We start from the raw sequence: 21,923 nt of genomic DNA on the forward strand, positions 1-21,923 counted from the left end.
ACCATGGCTCCGGCCCTGAGGCCATTGTTTTAAAGGTGGGGTCTGTGGCAAGAGCTGATCAGGGAGGTCCTTGAAACAACAGAGGGGACCCCATGATGACAGCTGGGGGAGGGGGCCCGTGGCCCAGATTCACAGAGTGTCTGAGGCTGTGCTGGAACATGGGGCGATCGCCTCCCCCCGCCCTCAGGACCAGGTGGGGCAGGCAGGACCTGGAGGAGAACACGGACCCCGGACTGTCGGGAAGGAGCACGTGGCTCCCAGGCCCTGACCCCTGTTCCCGCTGTGTGTAACCGTGATGTGGCCAGCGGCCGGTTAATGAGCCTGTTCAATTATTCATCGGTACATTTTTGAAACAAAACCTCTCCCTCTCGGCTTCATTCCTCCCTCAGCCGGCCGGCCGGGATCAAAGTCTCCCTCAGACCGGAGAGAGATCTGCAGCTCTCAAAAGCGGCTGTGTGTGTGTGCGGGGGGAGGGGAGGGAGGCCAGCCGGCCTGGGTTCGGGGCCTCAGGGGCTTGGGCAGAGAGGGAGGACCCGCAAGGTAATGCCAGGGGAAGGAGTGTGCCGGGGCCCCCACCTCCCGTCCAGCAGCCCTGGGACGCTGACCCCTTCACCCCGAGGGGGCACTCGGGACCCACGGACAGGGAGCAAAGAGGACGCGCCTCACACAAGAGGAGGGCCGGGGACAGGCAGGGCCTGCTGCCCCCCAGGGCCGCCCCAGACCCCACCCCCTAGACGCAGTACCTGGCGCTGCGCTGGCTGAGCTGCCGGAAGTAATTACATCGTCCAGCATTAGATCTAAAAGAACGAAACACGACACAGGTCACTGGCAGACCAGGGGGGCTGGGCAGGGCCCCCGGGCAGCTCGCTCCCGTCAGCACCGACCCTTACTCAGCCTCGGCTGGGGCGCCCTCTGGGGGAGTGGCTGGCCTTGGGCGCCCAGCCCCGGATTTGGGGGCACAGGACACTTGAGGAAGAGGCGGCAGGTGGAAGGAGCTGGGGCTATGGCCGGGGACACCTTCTCCGGCTCAGCCCCAGACAGGATCCCCGCCCCGGTGCCAGTGGCCGCCTGGCGTGTGGTCATGGGGACGTAGGACTCGGGGGGCTTGCGGGCAGTCAGAGTCTCTCTAAGCCCCTGAAGCCACCCCAAAGCTTCTCCAGGGTCCACGGGATCCATCCCACCTCATCCATAGTCCATTCCCGCCCTCTCCCGCTGGGCACTGGGTGCCCCTCACCGGTGGCCGGGGACCGGGGTGTGGGCCCCCCGCCCCCCCTGGGGGTACTCACATTTCACAAGTCCCAGGGGACGGAGCAGATTGTGGGAGAGGAAGGAGAGAGGAGGGGGACCCGCAGCCCCCACAGACTCAGGCTCAGGCTCGGAGAGACCCCCACAGCAACCAGCGGAGAGTGAGCAGTGGCAGGGGGATGGGGGTGACACGGGCATTCACGCACACTGGGCTCAAGAGGCGCCCGGCCTCTCACCCTCCCTGAATCGGTGTGGGGAGATTCTGTTTTGTTTGGGGGGGGGTCACACCCAGTGGTGCTCAGGGGTTACTCCTGGCTCTGCACTCAGGAACTGCTCCCGGTGGCGCTCAGGGGACCGTACAGGACACTAGGGAGCAGGCCTGGGGGAGCCACGTGCCAGGCAAACTCCCTCCCCGCTGTCCTATCACTCCCCGCTTGTGTAGCTTTTAACAGCTCGGCCCTGGATGGATGCACAGGAAGCGGGGGAGGGGACCTCGCTGGAGACAGGGTGGGAGTCTCTGTCCTGTGTGCAGGGTCTGCAGAGGCCCGGCTGGCTGGCTCAGCCCCAACCCCTCCCCACCATGTCCCTGGCACCCACGGGCAACAGAACAGGCGTCTCATCCTGAGAGTCTCCTCTGAGAGTCCAGGTGGGAGAGGCCGGGCATCAGCCCCGGCCCCGGCACCATCCAGGGCCCGTGAGGCCGGGAGTGGTAGTGGCGGTGGTCTGGGGAGCCCCCCCGGAAGTGTGGGGCGTCCCCTCCGCACAGGGCTGAACTGGTCTGCTTCATGCAGGCTCAGAAGGCTGGCATGCTCTTGGGGGGGGGAAAGGAGGTGAGGCGGGAGGGGGCATCTCCTCCCTGCCCCCCGCCCGCCCCAGCCCCTGGCCCCCCTTTCATCATCGCAAGGCCACGGTCAACCGGGACTGAAGAGAGATGTGGAAAGACTACCGACCGGCCATCTGCTTCTCCTTACTCCTTCTCTTTTTCTCCAGTCTCCGCAGCCGCTTCTCCTCCCGCCGCCGCGCCTCCTCCTCCTCCTGGTGCTGGCGGCACTTGTGGAAGTTCTCCACCACCACGCCCACGAACATGTTCAGGACGAAGAAGGCCACGATGAGCAGGAAGGAGATGAAGTAGAGCAGCATCCAGGGGTTGTGGTTCATGATGGGCTGGCGGGGGGCAGCGGGGCGGGGGGAGAGGGGGCGCCATGAGCTCGGGTAGGGGGGCCGCCGCCCCGCCAACCTACCTACGCCAGCCTGGCTCCCGGAAGCCGGGAGCCCACTCATCTCTGGCGCCCCAGCAGGGGAGGGGAGGGGAAGAAAGATGCGGGCTTGGTGGCAGGCGGCAGGGAGGGCCCGAGTCTACGGCAAAGGGGAATGGGGGTGTTGTGTTCTTGCCTTCCCAGCGGGAAGTGCTCAGGGCTCAGTGCTCGGGCCTTTCCCAGCAGGAAGGCAAGCTCAGTGTTCCAGGAGTCTGGGACTTGTTCTGAGCAGGCTCCGGGATGGGTTTTCATGTGGAATTAGCTCCTTTGAGGGAGGGCACTGTGCTTGGGAGCTTCTCCTGCTCAGACTTGGGGGCACAAAGGGTGCCAGGGATCAAACCCAGGGCTCGCGCACGCAGCGCTTGCGAGTCGGCCCTTCGAGCCATCTCCCTGGTTTGAAATCAGCCCATTTAATCTGCATCTTTGAATTTTACCCTCGGAAGTTTGGGGCCACACCCAGTGGTGTGCAAGAAAATCTGTCGGGGCTGGAGCAATAGTACAGCAGGGAGGGCGTTTGCCTTGCACGCGGCCGACCTGGGTTCGATTCCCAGCATCCCATATATGGTCCCCTGAGCACCGCCAGGAGTGATTCCTGAGTGCACAGCCAGGAGTAACCCCTGTGCATCGCCAGGTGTGACCCAAAAAGCAAAAAAAAAAAAAATCTCCTGTCTCTGTGCTCAGGAAGGACAGCCAGCAGCCAGCGATGCCCAGGGGATTGTGTGGCACCTGGGATCCAACTGGGTGCAGCCGCATACGAGGTGAGCACTTTCACCTCTGGCCCCAATTTGAATTTTATTTAATTAATCAGCTTGAGGGTGCTGGGACCCTACCCGGCAGTGCTCAGGGCTTATTCCTGGCTCTATGATCGGACATCACTCTTGGCAGGGCCCCAAACTCAGTGCCCGGGATTGAAGTGGGATTGGCCACATGCAAAACAAGTGCCTCCACCCATATGCTCTCTCTGGTCCCTAATTTTTTTTTTTTTTTTTTTAGTTTTCCAAGCAGTGCTCAGGGTGCCTGGGGCCATTCCCAATGCTACAGGCTAGGCGGTGCAGTGTGTGGGCCTGAGGATGCGGAAATGCTGGGCCCTGGTGCCGGGGACCCCTGAGCAGTGCTTGGGCAGTCAGCCCACTCTTTATTCTTTTTTTTTTTTTTGGCTTTTGGGTCACACCCGGCGATGCACAGGGGTTACTCCTGGCTCATGCACTCAGGAATCACCCCTGGCGGTGCTCAGGGGACCATATGGGATGCTGGGAATTGAACCCAGGTCGGCCGCATGCAAGGCAAACGCCCTACCTGCTGTGCTATCACTCCAGCCCCCCACTTTCTTTTCTCTCTTTGTTTTTGGGCTATACTCTGAGGTGCTCTGAGGTTGCTCCTGGCTCTGTACTTAGGGGTCACTCCAGGCGGCACTCAGGTGACCAACTGGGATGCCGAGGATCACACTCAGGTTGGTTGCATATAAGGCAAGTGCCCGATCTGCTATACTATCACCCCAGTCCCCAAATTAACCCATTTTCAAATGTTCACTGCTAATTATAAAAAGGAAGTAACACTTTTTTTTTTTTGCTTTTTGGGTCACACCTGGCGATACACAGGGGTCACTCTTGGCTCTGCACTCACGAATTACCCATTGTGGTGCTCAGGGGACCATATGGGATGCTGGGAATCGAACCCGGGTCTGGCGTGTGCAAGGCAAACGCCCTACCCGCTGTGCTATCTCTCCAGCCCCGAAGTAACACTTCTAAACCAGCTGCACGGCGGCAAACCCGCCCGTATCTGTGCCTCTCGAGGCTCCCAATTCAGCCTCACTATCAGAGGGGACGTCTCTTGGATGCCACTGGGCCACCCGCAGCTGCCACTCTCTGTTCCTCTCTGCCCCTGTCATGCCCATAGCAGCTCAAGTGGAGTGACCTGAGCCCAAAGGTGCATCCTGTCCACCATGGCCCACCTGCTGGTCTACGCCCACGGCATCCAGGCCATCGTACATGATGTCCACCCAGCCATCCTTGGACGCCAGCACGAACAGTGACATCAAAGCCTGGGGGAGAGGAAGAGAGTCCTGTGACATCCAGGACACGTGATCATTCCCTCCACCAACAATCCCCCCCAGCCAGCCACCTGCTGGAATCACACTCTAGGACCTGGGAGAGAAGCCTGACCCTGTGGGCATGAAGACCCCGGAGCCTCTGACCTCAGCCTGACAGAGCGGGGGAGCCCTGAGCTCCTTCCATCTGGAAAGCCACACCCCAGCAGGCTTGGGGAAACAAAGAGGAAAAACTGTGCAGAGATTTGTTTTAATTTTTGGGTGTCGGGGGTGACACCCGGTGATGCTCAGGGGTTACCCTGGCTCTGTACTCAGAAGTCGTTCATGGCGGTGTGCAGAGGACCATAGGGGATGCCCAGGATCGTATCCGGATCTGTCCTGTGCAAGGCAAGCGCCCTACCCACTGGACTATCTCTCCAGTCCAGAGACTTGATTTTCTAGATCTTATTTTGATTGTGTTTCGCTGCTACACCTGGCTGTGCTCAAAGCTTATTTCTGGCTCTGCACTCAGGAATTACTCTGGAGTGGGCTTGGGGGACCAGATGGGGCACCAGGGACAGCTCTGAATGCTATACTGCCTCTCTGGCCCTGCAACTTGATTTGCTGAATTCTGTTTCTGCAGACGCAGCGTAAGAAAGCACTGTCCCACCGGCGACCCACACCTGCAAGCTGGCTCGGCCCGCGCCCTCTCCTCACGTCCTTTCCATGGCCTTCCGGGCACGCAGGTTCTGACCAGTGCACTGCCCTCCCTGTGTGCGTCATCCAGCCCGGACCCTCCCCCACCCCGCTCAGGGCCCAGGCTCACCTGACCAAGGTTGTCAAAATTGTACTTGTGCCGGACCCACCGGTAGCTGGCCTCGGCGCAGTCGGACTTGTTGGTGATGTTCCTGGTGTCCTCGCCCTGGCACACGAAGAACTTCCCTTTGAAGAGCTGGACACGCACACGCGGAGACGGAGCAGAGTGAGCCGCGGCCTGACCCCCCCGATGCCCCTCACCCAGCCCCAGGCCCAGGACCTCGGGCAACACCCCAGGGAGCCTGGTCAAGTGGACGAAGAGCCTGTGGGTTCCTGCAGCAGAGATCCGAGAGCAACAGGAAGGGAGGGAGACCAGGGGCTTTCTCTCTCCAGGAGGGCCCCCCCCCGCAAGGTGCTGGGAAGGCACCTCAGACCCCCTCTGAAGGATAGCAGCAGGATGGGGGCTGGGTATGATGCGACCCTCTTTCCCGAGGGGAGAAACTCCAGTTGGGCAAAGTGAATTCACTGTCTGAGTTGCAGAACCAGCAGTGGCAGAAAGGGGACAGTAGTGACCGAAGGGATGGGGGTGCCGGAACCGGGTCTGTGCGTCTGGAGAAGTGGCTCAGGCGAGAATGGGCCCCGCCGGGGACTACTGTGGGTGGAGAAGGAGCGAGGGTGAGAGGGGAAGGGGGGCCGGGGGGAGAGGGTGGGGGAAGCGGCCAACAGCCTTGGCAAACGGGCACCAGCCTGGTCTCCAGAGCTCGGGAATTCTAGGAAACCAAGAACATCCCTCTCCCCAGGGCAGAAGACACCCCAGGAAGTCGGGAGTAGGGGGGGAGCCACCCAGGAGACAGCCAGCTGTCTGCCCTCCCGCTGCCAGCAGCAGGGCTGGGGGTGGGGGGTCTGGAAGACAGAGCGAGGGGCTCCCGGCTCCGGCTCCGGGAGGCGCCTGTTGGATCCCGAGGCAGCTCCTGCTCGCTCCCCCCCAAAGCCGCTCCTTCCTGGGACAGAGGCCAGGCCTCCCCGCAGCCCCACTTCCTGCCTTGTCTGGGGTCTGCGCCCGCCTGCCTGCCAGCAGCCCGCTAACCTGACCCAGCTGTCTGGGCCCCGCGCCCCAGGCTGGCCCGCAGCCCGCCCGCTCAGGCAGGAAGGGGGGCTCCCCGAGCACACACGTGGGCCAAGGCAGCCCGTGCTGGCGCAGGGCGGGAGGGAAGCAGTCCCCTGCAAGCCCCCAGGTTCCTGCGAGGCAGGGCCAGAGGCCTCTAGGAAAGTCCCTTCTCTTCCCCTTAGCACCCCTGCCCGCCCCTCCCCTGCCCCCTCTCTCCCATCCCTTCTTTCTTCCCTGCTCTCTCCCCCCTTCTGTCTCCCCTCCCTTCCCTCTCCAGCCCTCTCCTCCCCTCCCCTGCCTCTCCCTTTCCCTCCCTCTCCCCTGTCCTTCCCCCCTCTCCCCTGCCCTCCCATCTCCTTCCCTCTCCTCCCCTCCTCTCCCCAGCAGCACTCAGGTTCCAGTGCTTGGAGGCCAAGAAGAAGAGCAACATCTCTGCTTCTTCCCAGAGCTTCTTCCGCAACCCCGCACCCCTGCCCCCCACGCCACACACTAACCTGCACCCCCAGGATGCCAAAGATGATGAAGAAGGCACAGCAGATGACCACAATGTTCCCGATGGGCTTGAGCGAGGACATGAGTGTTTCCACCACCAGCTTCAGCCCCTGGGCCCGGCTGATCACCCTGGGGCGAAAGGTGAGGGTGAGCGACAGTCTCTCGGCTCTGACACCCTGTTGGCACTCATTCGTTCACTTGGGTGCGAGCTGCCCCCTGCAGGCTCCGCTCACTGGTCCCCACCCTGCTGGGTCTGTGGGGAGCATCTGGCTTTCCTGACACTGAGCAATCTTCTTTTCAGCAGATCCCCGAGACCCGTCTGAGGTCCCTTGGGACCCCCCAACCAGCGCCTCCCAGAACAGCCTCCATAAGCCACTCTTCACCCGGTGGCTGGGAGGGGTCCAGAGGTCTCTCAGATGGGGCTGTGGGGGACAGGACCTGGTCAGCGCCTGCCCTGCACCAAGAGCGCCCGAGGCTTCTGCGCAACAGTCCCTGCTTACAGCCCTTTGCTGGTCCTTGTGTTTGCTTTTTGAGGTGCCAGGGGCAGGCAGGGGCTGGGCGGGGGGCCCACCTGAGCGGGCGCAGGGTCCGCAGCAGCCGCAGTACCCGCAGCATGCCCAGGATCTTGGTGCCGCTGTCGGAGACGGTGGACACCAGGATGTCGATGACGGAGATGAGCACCAGAAGCCCGTCCAGCACGTTCCAGCTGCTGCGCAGGTACGCCTGCTCCCCGAAGCACCAGCCCAGCGCCACCACCTGGGGACGCCGCGCGGCCCCCTCAGCAGAAGCCTCAGGGCACCCCCAGCCCAGCCTCCCACCCACACCTGACGGCCACCTGCCAACACACAGCCCGCCCCCACTTCACCTTCACGGTCATCTCGGCCAGGAAGACTGCCGTGAAGATGTAGTTGGAGAGAGTGAGGAAGATGCGCTCCTGCAAGAGAGAGCAGCCGTGCTGCATGCACCCGGAGAGCGAGCCCCACTGGCTCCTCTGCCCTGTGAGCACGTGCGGGAACACACATGCGCACACACACATGCACACACATACACGCACTCATACATACACGCACACACATGCATACATATACACGCACACATACACACAATGCAAACACACACATACATACACATATACGCATGCACACACACATACATGTACACACACTCACACATGCACACACCCACACACATGCACACACCCCCAGGCACAAACACATATATATAGGCCCACACATGCACACAGGGGTACACACATATACATATGGGCAGGCCCACACGGGCACACACATGGGAATACACACATGCACACAACACACGCACTCACAGGCATGCACACAGGGACATGAGCCTACCCACACATGAGCTCACGGGCATGCCACATGGGCATGAGCATGAACACACGAGCGCACACACACAGGCATGCATGCATGGGCATGGGCACACACATACACATGCACACGAACACAGGCACACGTGGCACGCACACACACACACGGATGGGCATGCACATATCCAGAGCATGGCCACACCTCCAACTCACCCACAGAGCCGTCCCCACTGTGCCCCCCCAGCAGAAACCCCCACCCCAAGGGGACTAGATACCCAGATCCCTGTTCCCCCTCCCTCCAGCCCTCACTTGGGGCAGACAGACAGAGTTCAGCCTCTGCCCCGCCCAGCCCACTCTCCCACGCTCCTCCAGGGGACCCAGAGCTGGAGCTTGTGTCCTGAGCACAGGCCGGGCATCCCCGGGCTCTGTTCCTGCCAGCGGGGGCAGGAAGGGAGGCGACCCAGTGCCCTGGCTGTGTGCCCCGAGTGTGTGCGGCTGACTCCCACGCGGGGAAAGGCAGAGAGGCGCAGGCACCCGCAGAACAGGGTTCTGAGGCAGGAGACGGGCGGGAGACAGACACGGGGGCGTGCACTTCACCCCCGCTGGGGCCCTGGGGATCCCCAGTGCTGCCGGGCCTCCTCCCCACCTCCTCCCTACACCAGCCCCCGCCTGCCCTGCCTGGCTGGAGCCGCCCTAATGGGAAACAGAAGCCCCAGCAGTGGGGAGCCGGGAACAATGAAGGGCGAGGCTGGGGGGGCCCCGGCCCACCTCCAGCCAGGGGCGCACACACCCACGTGGGCCACCCTCCCTTCCAGGACCCATTGTTGTCCTCAGGTCAGGAGGGGGGTGAGTGGGGGTGAGGAGCCCGGCTGGGAAGTCACCCCAGGAAGCCACAAGGCCTGGGCAGCGTGCTCTGTAGCGGTCAGGCCTGGGAGTGGGTCCAGACCAGGCCGTGGGCGCCTCCTGTCCCGAGAAAGGCCACAGAAAGTCACAATCTCCAGGAGTGACCCCTCTTCTGTTTCAAGGCCCCCGAAGGCCCATGAAGACCTATTTCTTTGGGACCCGGCCAGCCGCCCTCATGTGGTGGGAGGCCCCACGGCTGGACCTGCTGTCTCCCCACAGGGGCAAGGTGACAGGTTAACCCCAGGTTCTCCCCCCGCAGGGAGCAGGGCCCACCTCCCGGCTGGGGCCCCCCAGCTGGGGAACAGAGACAGGGGGCAGTGCCAGCTGCAAGGATCAGGGGCGAGGAGACCGAATAAGCACCCTCTCTCTCTCCCACAGATTTCTCTGGAAAAACCACTCTACACTCCTGGGGGGCCACGGACCCCAGGGCGCCCTCGACACCACCAGTGTCTACCCCCGGGCACTCACACCACTGTGAGGGTCGATCTTGGGGCGCTCCATGGCGATGGTGATGCAGTTGAGGAAGATGATGACAAGGACCACATGGTCGAACATCTTGTGGGTGATGATGCGGTGACACAGGAGACGGAACCTGAGCAGGGACACCCGGTCTGGTCCAGATCACAGCCGGGTCCTCCGCCCACCCAGCAGGTCCCAATCAGAGCAGCTCCTCTTAGCCAACCATCATATCCCGAGCACTCCCGACAGTGCTCGGGGGACCCGATGGGACGGAGCTGTGTTGGCCATGTGCAAAGCAAGTGCATGATCGCCTGTCCTCTGTGGCCCTTCATCCAGATTGATTCTTCTGTTTGTTTGTTTGTTTTTGGGTCATACCCAGCGATGCACAAGGTTTACTCCTGGCTCTGCACTCAGGAATTACCCCTGGCGGTGCTCAGGGGACCATATGGGATGCTGGAAATCGAACCCGGGTCAGCCGCGTGCAAGGCAAACGCCCTACCCGTTGTGCTATTGCTCCAGCCCCTCTTCTGTTTGTTCTTTGTTTGGAGGCCACACCTGGCTCTGCCTTCAAGAACCACTCCAGGCGGTGCTTGGAGCACCATACAGAATGCCAGAGATCAAACACGGGTAGGCCATGTGCAAGACAAGTGCCTTCCCAAGATGTACTGTCACTCCAGCCCCAGATTCTTCTGTTCTCCTTTTTGGGTCACACCCGGCGATGCACAGGGGTTACTCCTGGCTCTGTGCTCAGGAATTACTCCTGGCAGTGTCCACGGGACCATATGGGATGCTGGGGATCGAACCTGGGTCAGCTGCATGCAAGGCCAATGCCCTCCCTGCTGGATTATCGCTCCAGCCCCCATCCAGATTCTCGTAGCCACCATGCCCTCCAGAGTAGCTGCCTTCTACATTACATCCCAGAATTTATTAGTATGTTGTTACAGATTTAAGCCCTCTGTGTTTATGTGTTGTTAATCCAGATTGGTCGCCTTCCACGTTACGTCCCATCCAGTCTGGTGTGCTCCTGCTGGTTAATTAGTAGTGCTGTGGAGACTGAGGTGACACATGGCCGCTCCTGCAGCCTCCCGCTCCAGGAAGGCCAGGGCTTCTGAAGGGTCCCCCGTGCTCTCCAGACTACAACCTTCTCCCAGCCGCCCACTGCACCCAGACTATTTCCCCCCCGCATTTACCCTTCAGGCCCAGGCTAATGCACATGAAAGCAGAGACCAGTCAGAGGCAGACCAGGGTCACCTGGGGAGGGACATGCCTCCCCTCGCCCCCGGCCGGAGTGCGTGACAGGGCGGTTGGGGCTGACCTGGACTGAGGAGGGAAGATGTAGGCCGACCAGGCGTCACGCTCACGGCAGCAGGCGGGCAGCCGGGCCCGGATCCACGCGCGCATCCGTTCCCCTTTGCTCTGGAGGAGAACCACGGGTGGAGCAGGGCCCGGCCCGCCACATCCCCCCCCCCGGCCTCCCTGCAGCCACCCTGCTCTCCTCGCCTAACCCTGCCTGGCCCAATGCAGAGCTGCTTCTCTTCCTCCCTCTAGCCCTCCACTCCCGGGGGTCCCTCACTGGCTTCCCTCCGTCCTCCCTGCCTGCCCATCTCCTTCCCCTCCCCCATCTCTGCCTCCAGCCGAGGCCCCCTGCCCGCCCGCCCTCCTTCCCTCTCTGCTACATCCATTATCACTGTCCCCGTCACAGCTGCTCGCAGCACACCTGGGACAGGCGCTCCTTCTCTCCCACAGCACCCCACTCCTGGGCATGGCGGGGGGCGGGGTGGTGGCAGGGGAGTGGGGGGCTGGGCGAGCGGGGAAGGAAGGGAGTGAAGTCGAGTCTTGTGATGAGGTGGAGATGAGAGGGGGACAGGGAGGCCATCATCGGCTTCTGGGATGAGTGATGGGTCTGAGTCACAGGCGAGGCCATGAAACATTCATGCACATCTGCCCAGAACTGTTCCCGGCCCCGCGGACCCGAGAGCTGTGGCCCGGGCAGGAGGAGGGAGGCCTGGGGATCCACAGGGTGGGCGAGAGCGTGTGTGTCTGGCGCTCCCTTGTCGGGCCTGCCCCCACGTCCCCCCCTGAAGTCTCCTCGATATGACGGTGACCCCTGAAACGCCATCAGGCTGGGAAGGGGTGGTCCAGTCCTGTGCCATCTGGGACTCAGCTCCCTTTTGGGGGGTTTATCTTTTGGCCACACCTGGCAGTGCTCGGGGCTAACTCCTGCCTCTGTGCTTAGGGTCCCCCCTCACCGTGGGGCCATATAGGGTGCTGGGGGTGGGACCTGGGCTGGTCGTGTGCAAGGCCCTCCCCTCTGTCCTCTAGGCCTGGCCCCCTCTCCCCCGGCACAAGGTCAGGGGCCAGGGGTCATGAACCTTGGGGGGACTCACCAGGTTGCCCTCGTCGTCTCCATCATCCCCATCCAGGGGAGGGTCGTCTGGCCGCAGGGCCCGGGGCTGACGCCCGGGGGCCGACTTGCCGTTGCAGTCCTGGCGCTCGGAGGTGGCACCGCGGCCGCCGGCCCCGCGGGACAGCCCAGGCACTTGCAGCGTGTCGGGCAGCTCGGAGCCCTTGGTCTCGTGCTCCAGGGAGCTCCCCGGGCGCCGGTCACTGCCCACGGGGCTGGCCCGCTCCTCCTCAGAGCTGTCCTCCTCGTCCTGGCTCTCCCGGCCCTCCCCCGACAGCAGCGACCGCCGCTCCCCACTCGGGCTGCGGCGCTTCAGGCTGGGGGCGCGGCCCAGGCTGTTGCGGCTGGAGCGGCGGCTGGTCCAGCTGCTGGCCGCACTCCAGGGGCCGTGCGGGGAGCTGCGGGTGCTCGGCTACGGGGTGGGCGGAGAAGAGGGGGCCTCAGCCAGGAGCGACCGCCCCAGCCCTGCCCCCCAGGAACCCTGAGCCTCCCTGGCTCCACGTCAGCTTGAGAGGCAAGAGTGGGACTTGTGTCTCGGATGCGCCAAGCAGCTGTGTGATCCTGGGCAAGTCTCTGTGCCTCAGTCTCCTGATCTGTAAAGGAGCTAGGACACCCGCACCTGGTCCTCACTGAGTTAGAGGCGACGTGCCAGAACAGTGGAAACAGGGGGCCTGACACCAGCCCGCACTCTGCCTGACAGTGCTGGCTCTGCCATCCCATGACTGTGCTACTTCTTTTTTCCTTTTATTTTTTTGGCTCACACCCAGCGATGTTCAGGTGAACTGGCTCTGCACTCAGGAATTACTCCTGGTGGTGCGTGGGGAACTGAACGGGGTGTTGGGGATCTAACCCGGGTGTGCAAGGCAAACGCTCTCCCCGTTGTACTGTCGCCCCATGAACCCCACCAGCAGCCCAGGACTCGAGCCTGTCTGGACAACGGGGGCACGTCCCCTGGGGGCTGCTGAGGACCGCACACCTTCAGCACACCTACAGCAGCCGGTAGGCAGCGGGGTTGGCCGGGGTTCGCTGCCATCACCCATGGGCACTAGAGGGAAAGGCTCCCCCATCCCGCAGAGGAGGCTCGGAGCCTGGGGTGCACCCCCGGCCACTCTGCGAGAACCTCACCCTTAGTCCTCCCTGGCCAGGGTGCTCCCTCCTGCCTGTCCCATCCAGACTGACACCCTGGGGCTGGCTCAGGCCCTGCTCAGGGCTCTCTTCGGGGCCCGCCCGCCTCCATCCATCCTCTCTCCCCTCCCGACTCCTTCCGTCTCCCACCGAGGGGCACCCCCTTACCGGCGACTTCATCTCGTGGGCCACCCCCGGCTCTGCGGACCCGCTGCTGCTGGTGCGGCGGGAGCCGGGGCCCACAGGCTCGGCGAGGCCCGTGCTGGAGCTTTTGGGCAGGGACATGGGCGTGGCGGCCGTATGGATGATGAGAGGCGGCAGCAGGCTGGTCCGCAGCTCCGGGTGCTCCCCCAGGGACACCACTGCCGGGGAACAAGGCGGCCCTGAGTCCACTTGGCGCTGTGCTAGAGCCGGGGGCCGCACCCCCAGGGCCAGTACTCACGGGCCAAGCGCTTCTTCCTATCCCCATCGCCTTCCAGGCTCGGGGAGAAGAAATCGGGCTCCGACTCGGACTTGGTGGCATCTCCCTAGGATGAGGGAGCAAGGGGGCATGAGGGTACCCGGCCGGGCAGGGCTGATGGGCCAGGCCAGACCTTATGTCCACACCACACACACACACACACCACATAGAGGTCACAGCAACCAGCAACCACAGCACGAGGCATGCACGGACACAGCCAGACGACACTCGAGCCTCCCCTGTCCACAACTCAGAGGATATGACCAAACCTGGAGCCCCCTTGCTCCTGCGCACCACCAGCCTGGCTGGGCCCAGCACCAAGAATGGCATAAAGGGAGGGGGGCGGGCTGGGCGGGGGGCGGGGGCCTCTGCAGAGGCGCTGTCCCCGAAGGCTGTCCCCCAGAGCCCGGCACTCAGACCCCAGACACACCACGCCGTCCCCCTGCTAGTTCCTCCCTTGTCCCCGAGCCCCCACCGGCTCCGCTGGCCCGTTTGTCCCTCTCTCCCTGTCTCTGGGAAGTTTTTTCCTTCCTTCTTAGCAGGTCAGTAGGCTCCCCCGTAATTACACACTTCTCCCTAAGAAGTTATTAAAAAATACTTGATTGCTACTTTTGATAAGGACATAAATATTGCGTAATTGGCATCTCGGGGGATCGTTTTCATTAACTCCGTTTACAGCCCTAACGAGGCCTTTAATTATCAAGTGGGATCTCCAGGGGGCTGCTCAGGACGTGCAGCGCTGTGGGGGTCCCAAAGGAATCCCGGCTTCGCCCCGAATTCCGACACCAGGACAGGAAACGGCAGGGCACAGGCTCGGGGTGGGGGCACAGGGGAGGCACGTACCCCCGAACACCCACTTGACCTTCACACGCGAGGAAGGGGACTAGAAATTCTAGTAGGTCCCGGCAAAAGCGACCTTCCGCTCCCCACCCCCTAACCTTCAGAGACTTGATCTGCGCTAAAGGCAGCTTGGGGGGTCTCCAGCAGGGGGTGAGGGCAAGGGGAGCGAGACCGGAGCGGGGCTGGTCTGCAGTCACGGACGGAGGCTGCTGAGACCCGGAGACTCAGACTCAGTGGGGCCTGGGCGTCCGTCAGCACCCATGCAGGTGCACACACACAGGATTCTAAGTCCCTTCCACGGGGCCATCTGCCAGCGACAGGGCCAGGCCCTGCACGGGATGACGGGGGCCAGAGGTCAGCAGGACCTCACGTTCCTCCAGGGGGAAGGGACTTAAAATCGAAGCAAAAATCTCACGACACCAATGACCACGACAGCGACCACAGGGGCACGGGGGGCCGAGCGTGAGCGTAGGAGCTCAGAGACATGGAGGCGGAGAGGAGGGCGCCGGGCCCGGGGCATGCCGGCCCGAGGCGGAGTACCTACCCCCTGGGAGTCGACAGGCAGCTGAATACAGCTCAACTGTCCACTCGCATCTTCCCGTTTGCTGATTTCCTACAGGGAGAGGGGGAGGCAGGGCGCGGGCGCTGGTCACGGGTGCTGGGGCTGCCAGCCATCAGCCACGTCGCAAGAGAATGAAGAAGAGGGGAGAGCTGGGGGGGGCGGGGTGCAGACCGGACAGCAGTGGGGAGGAAGGATGAGACATGGGGGGCTGGGGGCTGGAGAAGGGGCACAGGACGGCCTTCCAGAATCCAACCGCAGGCCCTTGGGCCGGGATGGCTCTGAAGGGGGAGGGCAGAGCCACAGAGATGGGGACCGGGGCAGGAAAGCAGGGGAAGCGCCCCTAACACCCCAGGAAACACTGCCCCACATAACTGCCTCTGTAGCACTAGCTGCCTCTGTCCCCCGCCCCCCACCCCCGGCAGGGAACACCCCCTCTCCTGGGCTTGGAGGGCCGGGAAAGCTGCACCATGGGGTGAGCCTAAGAGGGGCTTGGGCCCGCGTCTCCCTTCTCCTCTCTCTCTGCCTTCGAGGATGCGGCAGGCAGGGGACAAGGCTCTCGGCGATGACGGCTGTGATGTTGTTTCCTATCAATTAATGGCCTCCTGCCGGGCCTGCTGCCTGTTCATTTAATTACGTGCAGGGATGAGAGATACGCAGGGATCCAGGCCTCTGTCTCCTGAAGCAGGGAAGTCAACAGCCCAGCAGGGAGGGCCCCGCCCAGGGATCTACCCCTCCTTCCTCCGGGCAGGGCGGTCTGGCCAGTGGGGGCTGACAGAGCCCCCGACACACCTTTAGGGCGTCCGCGGGCTTCATCGGGTATTGCCAGAGCAGACCGGCCTCTCCCCACCACCAGCTGTGGACACCCCCTGAGCCACAAGCAACCTCCCGCTGAAACTTCACCCAGGAGAGAGCAGACCCTGGCCTGGGGTGAGCCCCGCACAGTCGGCCCCACTCAGGACCGGGCTAGGGTGGGCAGATGGAGGCAGGCCAACCCTATGCAGGGGCACTGATCCTGAAACCCTAGCTCCATCCACCACGGACGTGAGGCACCCCACCCACGGGGAGCCCCTCTCCCCGCTGGCTCTGGCACTCTTGCATTCAGCAGGCCGGCCAGCCGGAGCCCCCGACGACGGGGCCGGAGTGACCGGGCCGGGCTGCTCTCGGCGCCCACACGCAGACTCGCCGCTGCCTAGCAACCAGGCTGAACCAGGTGTTTGCGGAAAGGGCCAGGGGCCGGGAGGGGCTGTGGGTACCCGGCAGGGCAGGGCAGGGCAGGGCTGAGGTCCAGACGCTTTCCACTGCCCGCCAAGGGGATTTCCAGAGGAAATCTTTGCACTCTGGAGCCATGGTTTGGAAAGGGCTAAGGACCGTCCCGGGTCCAGTGCCGCCACCTCCTCCTCCTCGAAGCCCGGAGCAGAGGATAAGACGGGCTCCGTGTGGGACTACGGGGTATCCCTGACGCTTCAGGGCTCAGGGAACCCCCAAATACATGTCCTGTCCCAAGGAGGGCGCGAATGTCTCTCCCTCCCCACTACAGGCCTGGCCAGCAGCGGAAGCCGGGCCCCCAGCTGCTGCCCCCCAGCCCCACGGGGAGGAGATGGCGCAGCTCCCGGGGCCCCCCAGAGCTGCAGCCCAGCTGAGCAGGAGAGGCCCGGGCTGTGGGGGGCAGATATGCCCGCACCCCAGCCCAGCCCGGCCGGCCCACGGGGAACAGCCTTTCCTTGCTAGGCTGGGAAAGAATCAGAAAATAGAATTTTGTTTTTCCACCGTGTGCCGGGTATTTATAGCCCAGGCCGCAGCGGGAGTTTCCATCCGGGTCACCCAGAGAGAACTGGACCAGGAGCTTCTCCACGGCGAACCTGGAGTATTTCTGGGTTGGGTCAACCTGCGTCAGGGCTGCGAACGGGACTGCGGGGGGCACTGGTGTGGGGCGCGGGGCAGGGCGGAGGAGGGGATGGAGCCCCTGGGGCCGGAGGCCGCACCCTGACACGGCCAGGGCAGAATCGATGTAAGTCAATATTAATTGATGACGCTGCCTGTGACGAAGGTGATGGAGCCGGCTGGAAATAGGACGCTCATCTCTGCCACGCCACGGCTAATTGGGCTCATTTCTCACCCCGGGCAGCTCAGCCCTGCCCGGGCCCTGTGGCACCCTCCTCAGCTCAGCCAGAGCTCAGACGCCCCCACCCCCGCACCCACGCTCGCTGCAACCTGCACCCTTGGCTCACATGGGTCCTCCTGCATGTCCGCCAGAGCACCGAGGGGTGCAAACTCTGACTTCCCGCAACTCTCGAGGGAAGGGGCTCGCAGACTCGGTGGAACCTGCGCTTGCCGCCGCCCCGTGGCTCTCACGTGCTGTGGACTGCCTCCCACCCCCGGTTCCCTGGTCTCGTATGGAGAGCACTTTCCAGGGCCCACAGCGGCCACCTCCGCCCCAGCCTGGCAGCCGATTCCTCCTGGCAGTGGTGCCTGGTGGGCAGGTTACCTCCGCCTGGAAGCCCTCCACCAGGATGGCAACCAACAGGTTGAAGAGCACGTAGTTGCCGAAGGTCATGAGGGCGATGAAGTAGAGGGCCGCCCAGGACGACGTGGAGGCCATGCCGTTGTACAGCACCTTGTTCCAGTCCTCCTGGGTCAGGATCTGCGGGCGGAGGGCCGTCAGGGTGTTTCCAGGGCGTGCCCGCCACGCACCCAGCCCTGCGCCGCCCCGTCTGGCACCTGAAAGACGGTGACGATGGCCCAGAGCAGGGAGTCGAAGTTCTTGCGGTCGGGCAGCGTGTCCCCGTCCCGCTCTGAGGCGAATTTGCAGCCAAAGAGATGCATGCCCAGGATGCTGCAGGTGGGGGAGGGGGGGCGGGGGGACATAGAAGGACAGCGGGGGTGGTCAGGGCCCGGAGCCCCCCCACCCCGCTCGGGGGCGCGTGGGGGCCGCCCGCCCCACCCTCACCTGAAGATGAAGATGAAGAGCATGAGCAGCATGCAGAAGGTGGCCACGTTGTCCATGGTCTTCATGAGCACCACCAGCTGCCGCTGCAGCGCCGGCAGGAAGCGCACCAGCTTCAGCACCCGCATCAGGCGGAAGGTCCGCAGCACCGACAGGCCGCCCCCCTGCTGGCCCACGATCTCCCACACGCTGCGGGGTGGGGGGGGGCAGCCTGAGCCCGCTGCACCCGCCCCGCCTCCCGCCCCTCCCCCAGCAGCAGCAGCAGCACGGGACCACGGCGGGGCCTGGGAGATGGCCAGGATCTGGGTGACTGCTCCAGCTCTCTGCAGCCTCCCCTCTGCCATCATCCGACACCCTCCTCCTCCAGCCCCCCCTCCCGCCGCCAGGCCAGAGATCACCTGGCAGCAGACGGCCCTCTCCCGAAACCCAGCCAAAGCAACAGCATCAAGTTATGGAATATTTGCTTTGTTCTAGTCTAATAAAATAGAAAGCCAACTCCAAAAAGCAATAAAGCCATTCTCCTGGCCCCAGGCCGGGGGTGATTGGGGGGTGGTGGTGGATGGGATGAAGCACTTTCCCAAGGTCTTGGAAACCCTGAGGTGTGGGTGTCCGAGATGGTTTCCAAGCACTCTTCGATCAGGGTCAGCTGGCCGGGTCCCACATCCCCTCTCTGAGGCCAGCTCTCCGCTTCTCAACTCCCCGGACCCACAAAGGGTTGCGGACAGAAAGCAGTGGGGCGAGGGGACTGCAGAGGGCCTGGCCAGAGGGCCGGAGGCCGGGCGTGGTGGGAGCAGGACGGGAGTGGGGGGAGAGCGCAGGAAGGGGCTGGGGTAGGGGTGGGGTCGCACAGAGACTCCCCACCGGCCTGACTTCCAACCGTCCATCTCAGAGCAACCGGCTGCATGTGCTGGCCCCAAGCCACGCCCGGGGCACTGGGCAGGCCCCCAGGGACGGCCGTACCTGATGACCACGATGACCCCGTCGAAGATGTTGTAGGGGTTCTTGATGTAGCCAAAGGGGCCGTAGACGAGCAGTTTCAGCAGCATCTCCAGGGCGAAGAGGCTTGTGAAGACGATGTTGCTGATTTCCAGAGCGTTGGTGAGCTCCTCAGGCTAGAGGGCAGGGGCGGGTGAAGCACGTGCGCCCGTCCCTGCACCCCTCATCCCACCCCCCACCCTCCCCCACACACAAGGCCTCGAGAACAGGTTCGGGGTCAAGGTGGAGCCTGGCGGTGCCGGGGGCTCTGGTGCACGGGAGGACACCCCAGTGGGTGCCCATGGAAATGAGCTCAGAAGCTGCGGCTGCCAGAGCCGTTCCCAGCCCCGGGGCTCAGATCCCGGACACAGGCTGGCTGGAGGCCTGGAGGCAAGCGCTGGCCACCTGCTGGGGGGACAGTAGCCCGATGCATCCTGTGCTGGGCCACAGTGACTGCCGAAGCTCCCATGCAAACCCCTTCAGAGCCACGGCAGTCCCCCTGGGGGACCCGGCAGCCTTTTAGGGGGCAAGGCCGGCTGCACGCACGCAAATGCACATCTGCACATACGTGCACACACGTGCCCACCCATGCACATCCACACGAGCACACGGGCATGTACACATACACACATGTACAGACATGTATGCCCATGCCCATGCGGTCCCATGGCACCCAGGAAGGCATGAACACACAAACATGCACACGCAGACACACTGAGTGACAGGGCTCGTCTCCCATGTAGGGCTGGTGGAGACCTGGAGGCTCCTGGAGCCGTGAGTGGAGACGTGGGCATCCGGGTACATTCTCACCCTACGGCACCAACACCCCAAGCTGATACCTTCGGGACGGCTCAAGGCCTTTCTGGAAAAATGCAAGTGCCAGAGGTCACTTTTCCCTTTCTATTCTATATTCGTGAAGGTGGTGGGGTGAGTCATGCCTGGCGGTACTCAGGGATTGCTGCCACAGGGACTTGGGGGGCCAGGAGGTGCTGTGGATCACACCAGGGCCGGCCACATGCAAGGCAAATGCCTTACCCCTGATCTATCTCTCTGGCCCCAGACTTTTTTTTTTTTTTTTTGCTTTTTGGGTCACACCCGGCGATGCTCAGGGGTTACTCCTGGCTCTGCACTCAGGAATCACTCCTGGCAGTGTTCGGGGGACCATATGGGATGCTGGGAATCGAACCCGGGTTGGCCGCGTGCAAGGCAAACGCCCTACCTGCTGTGCTATCGCTCTAGCCCCCTTTTTTCCACCTTCTTACCTAGGCCCTGGGGTTGGGACCCAGGGCACCGTTGGGGGTTTTTGCATTTGGGGCGATACCCAATGGGCAACTCCCAGCGCTGTGCCTGAGGGTTGCTCCTGGCACTGCTCAGGAGACCAGACTTGGGCCTCTTCCATGCAAAGCCTGTGCTCCAGCCCTTGTCCCTAGCCCCAGGGGCATTTTCCAGAGAGCTGATCGGTGGTGCTAGAGACAAATCTGTTCTACCTGCTAATTTGGCCCACGGGGCGTCTCTCGCTCCTCCCCTCCTCTCAGCAGAAAGGGCCTCCTGCACACCCCGCAATCCTTCAGGAGGAGCTGCAAAAAGGCATGCCCCCGCCTCCCAGGAGCTCTGCGTCTGGCTGCAAACAAGTTGTACACACACAAAACAGCTGAATAACCACAAGAGGCCTTCCATGCTTTGGTGCCAAAATAAATGATCCAGACAGTAAGCGCCGGGGTTTCGGGGAGAGAGGTGAGGAGCAGCCTGAAAAAGCCTCCGCCAGGAGTCGGCCCTGGGAACGAACTCTGGGGGGGACCAGCATGACCCTCAGGCCAGGGGTGCAGAGGCCCATGCAGCCTGGCCGAGCACAGGAATGAGCACTTGGGGCGACCGGGGGTGGGGGGCAGGGCCTGGGCTGAGGGCCACAGGGCTTGGTGAAACATGACTGGCCGAGCTGATGGGGTCACTCGACTCCCCAAAAGTCCAAGGTCCCCACAGACGCTTATAAAGTAGGAGTTACATAATAGCCCAAGGAAGCCCTTTGTCCATCAAGATACCGCTCCCTGTTTCCCCAGCTGCCGCCGCTGGCCAGCTGCCCGGGGAGAGCGTCCAAGCATGAAGCTGGGCCCTGGGCACCGCCATGTCCCTCGTGGCCCAGTGCTGGCTGGCAGGAAGGACCTTCTCACTGGCAGAGAGGGGAGAATTTGGGTCGATGCTCCTCCAAAGCGGGGGTCGGAGGACCCAGCCAGGCTGGACCCGGTGGTCCCAAGAGCGAGACGGTCGTGAGGATTCATGTGTCACGGAGACCCCCATGCTCCAGCTTTTGCCCCCGTAAAGTTTTGACCGAGTGAGTGGGGTCCCTAAGATACAGGACTTGGGGGGGGGTGGGAAAGGGGTGACTGTCAGGATGCAGAAACGCTCAGGGTTCTGCTCCCTCCCAACAGAGTGGACACCTTCAGGCTCCCGGCCACCTCACTTCAGCCCCACACCAGCCCTCACAGCCACAGGGCCAATGGAGCCGAGAGAGAGAGAGAGAGAGAGAGAGAGAGAGAGAGAGAGAGAGAGAGAGAGAGAGAGAGAGAGAGAGAGAGAGAGAGAGAGACGGAGGGGGGGGAGGGTGCTGAGTGCCTGGTTCCGTCCCAGGCTCTGAGAGCGATGCAGCACCCCCTCACTCAGATTCGAGAAACAGAAAACCCAGCCCAGGGGACAGGGGGTGGGGGTGGGGGGGCCGCAGACACACGGATACACGAAGACTCTGCCACCGTGTGTCAGCACGGGCGGATTCACAGGAACACGGAGGTGCGACCCGAGCTCGAACCGATGGGAAGACATCGCCGAGGCCACACTCGAGATGGCCTATAAACGACGCCTGGGAAAAGCTGTCCCGAATGACGACGGAGAGAAAGCTTCTCTTTTCCAAGCAATGGCTGAAATCGGGAGCAGCTCTGCGGGTCATGCATTCATTTTCAGGGAATCCTGATACGATTACTACCGGGCTGGGCTGGGTGGGTTCCTGGTGTGCCCAACGTGAGCACAGGCATACACCCAGCTCTCCTGCA

The 21,923-nt window shown here is 63.0% G+C and overlaps 1 protein-coding gene across 16 annotated transcripts in view; it reads right to left on the minus strand.

Moving 5' to 3' along the window:
* The window catches only part of CACNA1G (calcium voltage-gated channel subunit alpha1 G), a 66,822-nt gene that overhangs the window by 15,992 nt on the left and 28,907 nt on the right, over positions 1-21,923 (minus strand). For 3 of the 16 annotated variants that reach the window (XM_055132510.1, XM_055132520.1, XM_055132516.1), the window contains exons 10-26: positions 18,868-19,019; positions 17,911-18,096; positions 17,682-17,796; positions 17,449-17,604; positions 14,946-15,014; positions 13,544-13,628; positions 13,270-13,463; positions 11,960-12,388; positions 10,888-10,988; positions 9,582-9,705; positions 7,749-7,817; positions 7,455-7,639; positions 6,886-7,012; positions 5,354-5,479; positions 4,453-4,542; positions 2,217-2,409; positions 744-797 (exon numbers count right to left, since the gene is read on the minus strand). In XM_055132510.1, the coding sequence (XP_054988485.1) occupies positions 744-797; positions 2,217-2,409; positions 4,453-4,542; positions 5,354-5,479; positions 6,886-7,012; positions 7,455-7,639; positions 7,749-7,817; positions 9,582-9,705; positions 10,888-10,988; positions 11,960-12,388; positions 13,270-13,463; positions 13,544-13,628; positions 14,946-15,014; positions 17,449-17,604; positions 17,682-17,796; positions 17,911-18,096; positions 18,868-19,019 (2,455 nt within the window). Of the gene's footprint in view, positions 1-743; positions 798-2,195; positions 2,410-4,452; positions 4,543-5,353; positions 5,480-6,885; positions 7,013-7,454; positions 7,640-7,748; positions 7,818-9,581; positions 9,706-10,887; positions 10,989-11,959; positions 12,389-13,269; positions 13,464-13,543; positions 13,629-14,945; positions 15,015-17,448; positions 17,605-17,681; positions 17,797-17,910; positions 18,097-18,867; positions 19,020-21,923 lie in introns of all 16 variants that reach the window. The other 13 variants (XM_055132515.1, XM_055132509.1, XM_055132519.1 and 10 more) reach the window with 5 other exon arrangements.

The sequence above is a fragment of the Sorex araneus genome, chromosome 3, assembly GCF_027595985.1.
Source record: "Sorex araneus isolate mSorAra2 chromosome 3, mSorAra2.pri, whole genome shotgun sequence".
Taxonomy (NCBI): domain Eukaryota; kingdom Metazoa; phylum Chordata; class Mammalia; order Eulipotyphla; family Soricidae; genus Sorex; species Sorex araneus.